The sequence below is a fragment of the Odontomachus brunneus genome, unplaced genomic scaffold (genome assembly GCF_010583005.1).
Source record: "Odontomachus brunneus isolate Ranch 3 - 2012 unplaced genomic scaffold, Obru_v1 Obru_scaffold_223, whole genome shotgun sequence".
In the NCBI taxonomy this organism is placed as follows: Eukaryota; Metazoa; Arthropoda; class Insecta; order Hymenoptera; family Formicidae; genus Odontomachus; species Odontomachus brunneus.
Genome location: NW_022639673.1, coordinates 361,010 through 364,972, shown reverse-complemented (window position 1 = coordinate 364,972; position 3,963 = coordinate 361,010). Strand labels below are relative to the sequence as shown.

Genomic DNA, 3,963 nt, shown 5'->3' with positions numbered 1-3,963 from the left:
CCCATTTCTCCGTCCCCCCTCTATCTTTTCTAAACTCTCTACACTTATTTTTTTTTTCCTTTATTCCCCTTCCCCACTTTCCCTTACCTCACCCACACTCTCCCACTTATATCTTACTCCACTTTCCTTTCTCACTTACTCTCCTCTCACTCTCACTCACTTTTTCACTCTCCTCCGCTTTCTTTTTCACTCGCCAAAAATCGCTAGTTACTCACGCTCACTCCGGAAACGGAAGTCCCATATATATATTACTTGTTATTTCTTATTAGACAGTAGTACCTAGACAGGGCGAATTGAACGTCTTACGTTTTACGTCGTTGTATCGAGCGAGTTATTATAGCTACACGGCGCATATGGAGGATATTCCACCTATTTTACGATCGTATCTTGGAAAATAACATTGTTATATATGGTTGAATTTGGAATAAAATACTCTTTAATTTGATCCAAATAAAATGTTTAAATTGCAAAAGAATGATGAGTGGTGGGGGTATATTTAAAATTATAACATTTTCGAAAGAATCGATAATATCGCTAAAGTATTCTTTAAACACATTATTCAATTTTTATTTAAAAAATTAGCTTCTATCTTGTATACTTTGGACAATATTTTCTCTGAAAAAAAAACCGATTGTTTATAAGGAGTGTTTTACCTTTTAAAAGTGCGTATGCGCACGTATAAAAAAACGTGTCCCTTTTTTTGGTCTAGATTACAACATATTTCAAGTCATCGAAATCAGAGGGAGACATTTAGGGAGGGGTTTACTTGTGAGTACGATGTCGTTGGATAAGCAACATATCAGACTGCATTTTTTTATATTTTAACTGAAAAAAAAAATACTTTTAAAGCGAAGAAAATGATTTGCTTTACTTTGGCAGAAAGTGTTGTAGCTTATATGTAAAAAGTATATGTAAAAAGTATCAAAGTTTTCGAGATGGTAATTTCAAATTTTTCAATCAAGAACATCCTAGAGCGTCAGAAAAAATTAAAGACGAGGAATTGAATCAGTTGTTGCAAGAAAATCTTTGTCAAACACAACAGTAGCTTGAAGAACAACTTGGTGTCATCCAACAAATGATCCAATCGATTCCAATCGATTTATAAAAAGGCTACGAATTAATTTGTATACCTAAAAATTTTATTAGTAAACAAACATTACTTGGCCAGTTCACTGATATATCCGACAAATAAAGGAACACTGCTCTCATCATTACGGTTTAACTTGATGATTGCGTAGACAAACGGGCGATCCACCTTAATTTCCACCACTTTTGAAATCTCAATGGCCGAGTACGCGACCATACGGATTGCTGAAACAAATGTTAACTCAATTACTTAAGTTTCAAAATGTGACGAAATATGAACATTTGAGTCGGTTTGAGAAATCATATTTTATGAGTATAGAACTTCTAACTAAAACAAATTACTTATTTTAATTTTTATAAAATAGGATACATTATCTATAAATAAGAACTTAAACTGAACTTTAAACTATACAGCTTGATGCTCTAAGAGACTGTACATGAGTAGCAGATAGTTAATATTATAAATTCGCGTTCTTTCTTAATTTTAATATGTTCTTAATTTCATTATGTTTCGCAATATATCATATCCTAATAGCCAAATCTGCACAAAAAAGTTTTGAATAGAACTTACTATAAATTTTTTATGACAGAAAGGCAGTAAATTCAACATGGGATTTGTTATATTGATTATATTGTCAAACTGCCACCAGAAATGTGACAAAGTCTGTTGATAGACAATTCGAGTAGATTGGCGATAGAAACCGAGCAAAACTTGTAATGATCTGAGGACATATTGACAGCTCGCTTTGCCCGTCAGCAAAATCTGACGGTAAAATACGTCGAACTAAATGCAGACACAGATGGTTATAGTTTTGATATGAAATTCTGATCAAAATTGCCAATCTACGCGCATTCTGTCATCAATTTGCTTATTGGGATAATAAAATCCCAATTGTTTTATATGCAAATGCATATGAATCATGCTAGTGATTATCAATATCAGTATATATAGATCCTGACATCACAATACGTGACAATGATCTGTTATTTTAGTCGCAAAGTTGCAGAAATTATAATGCGTTTGTTGCACGTTGTTACAACTTTACACAAAATAATATTTTATGGTTGGTAATGCTGATATTGCTGTTTATTCCTCAGTTGGCAAAATTGAATCATTCCTAATAAATTTCCCAGATAGCACAGAAATGAACAGAAGTTTCTAGAGAATTCATTTTAAAGAATACATATAGAACTAGAAAAATGAATATCTGAAGAATTCTTGAAGAATTAACTACAATAAGTTCGTCTTGAAGTATTCCTTAGAAGTTCATTATAACGAATACTTCGCGACTTAATTCCTAGAACACGTTGAGAATTCGTAAGGAATTAGGGCTAAAAACCTCAGCACGAGAACATCCGTACATGTTAAGTTTACGGATTTCTTTGTGCGTTGACTTAAATTTAATTTTACGTACAGGTATGGCCATTGCAGGTATGGTCAGTACTAAACGTAACGTAACATATTACGGATGTGCGTTGGCTTTAAGGCAGAGAACGAGACGTAAGCGTCGTAGTTGTAGACGTAAAGTAAGGCAGAGAAAAACGTAAACGTAAGGCCAATAGCCTTTCTTGACTTTCGTTTTTCTCTGCTTACTTTACGTTATGACTACGACACTTACGTCTCGTTCTCTGTCTTAGTCCTTACAAATGTTTTGTTTATAGCAACTATTTTTTGCGCTTATATTCAGTGTAGTACATGCCAGTGAGAGTATAATAATTGATTTACATATTTATATACGAGTTATTTAATTTATTATGTAACGATCGTCCTAGCTAATACACCAGACAATTTGTAGAAAAGAAACCGTTTCACAGAAAAACCGAAATAAACAAGGTAGACAAAACCGTCGGATTGCTACTAACAACCAAAGCGTAAACAAACTGCTAACAACTGCAAAAACAACAGCGAATCATATGAAGATTCATGTATAAAAGCCATCGCGAAAACCTCAACGGCACGCAGTTCTTCCGAAGCGCTCAGCTGACAAGAGCTAGATTCCGACAGCGGAGAAATCTCCAGAACACGTCAACCGCTGCTAATCCGCAGCATCCTCGATACCACATCCTCGATACCATTCCGTCGACTCGTGGATTCGAATAATCGACATCTTCCTTATTACTGTGTCGACTCGTAGATTCAAGTAGTCGACATCTTCCTGACCGCTCCGTCGACTCGTGGATTCGAATAGTCGACATCCTCTTTACCGCTCCATCGACTTGTGGATTCGTTCAGTCGATACTCTCCTAACTGTTTCGTCGACTGAGCTGATGCGCGACGTCGACATCGCACTCTGAACGATCCTTCGTTCATCAAGACACGACTAGCACAGAACCGTCGTGGAGTCGCCTGCGCACGATTTCCAATTCATTTATGAAATCTCGGCATCGCAGAACAATCAAGATTTTGCCGATATTGAGTCGCCTTCGCGCGATATCAACTCCATTACTTAGATCTCGGTAGCACAATATACGCAATCAAGATACCGCCGTCATTCAGTGGCATCCGCAAGAACTCAACTTTGTTCTTAGATCTCGATATCGCAACACACACGAACGAGATACTGCCGTCTTTGAGTCGCATCCGCGCGAACTCAACTCCGATAATTAAATCTCGGTGTCGCACATACGCGATCGAGAAATTCGTTGTAAGTCGTATCTTCGCAACTCAACCCCGCATACCGATTTCCTGGTTACAGTTATGTTTTATATCAGTGTCTTATGTCAATTTGTTGTTTTCTATATCTATAGTTGGGACACATCCCTAATAGCACATATTGGATTCACATACGTTTTCTAAATGTATGTACCATTTACTAGATTTGAGGCTTTCACGGCCATTGATACAATGTCTAGATATAGCTTCCGGAATGGAGCCGT

At 36.3% G+C, this 3,963-nt stretch overlaps 1 protein-coding gene across 1 annotated transcript in view; it reads right to left on the bottom strand.

The window, feature by feature from the left end:
- Nucleotides 1-44: 44 nt before the first annotated feature.
- LOC116852413 (antichymotrypsin-2-like) overlaps nt 45-3,963 on the bottom strand; it is a 300,750-nt gene continuing 296,831 nt past the window's right edge. Inside the window, exon 9 of the mRNA XM_032832745.1 lies at nt 45-1,311. Coding sequence (XP_032688636.1) covers nt 1,157-1,311 — 155 coding nt within the window. The 3' untranslated portion in view covers nt 45-1,156. The remainder of the gene's footprint in view (nt 1,312-3,963) is intronic.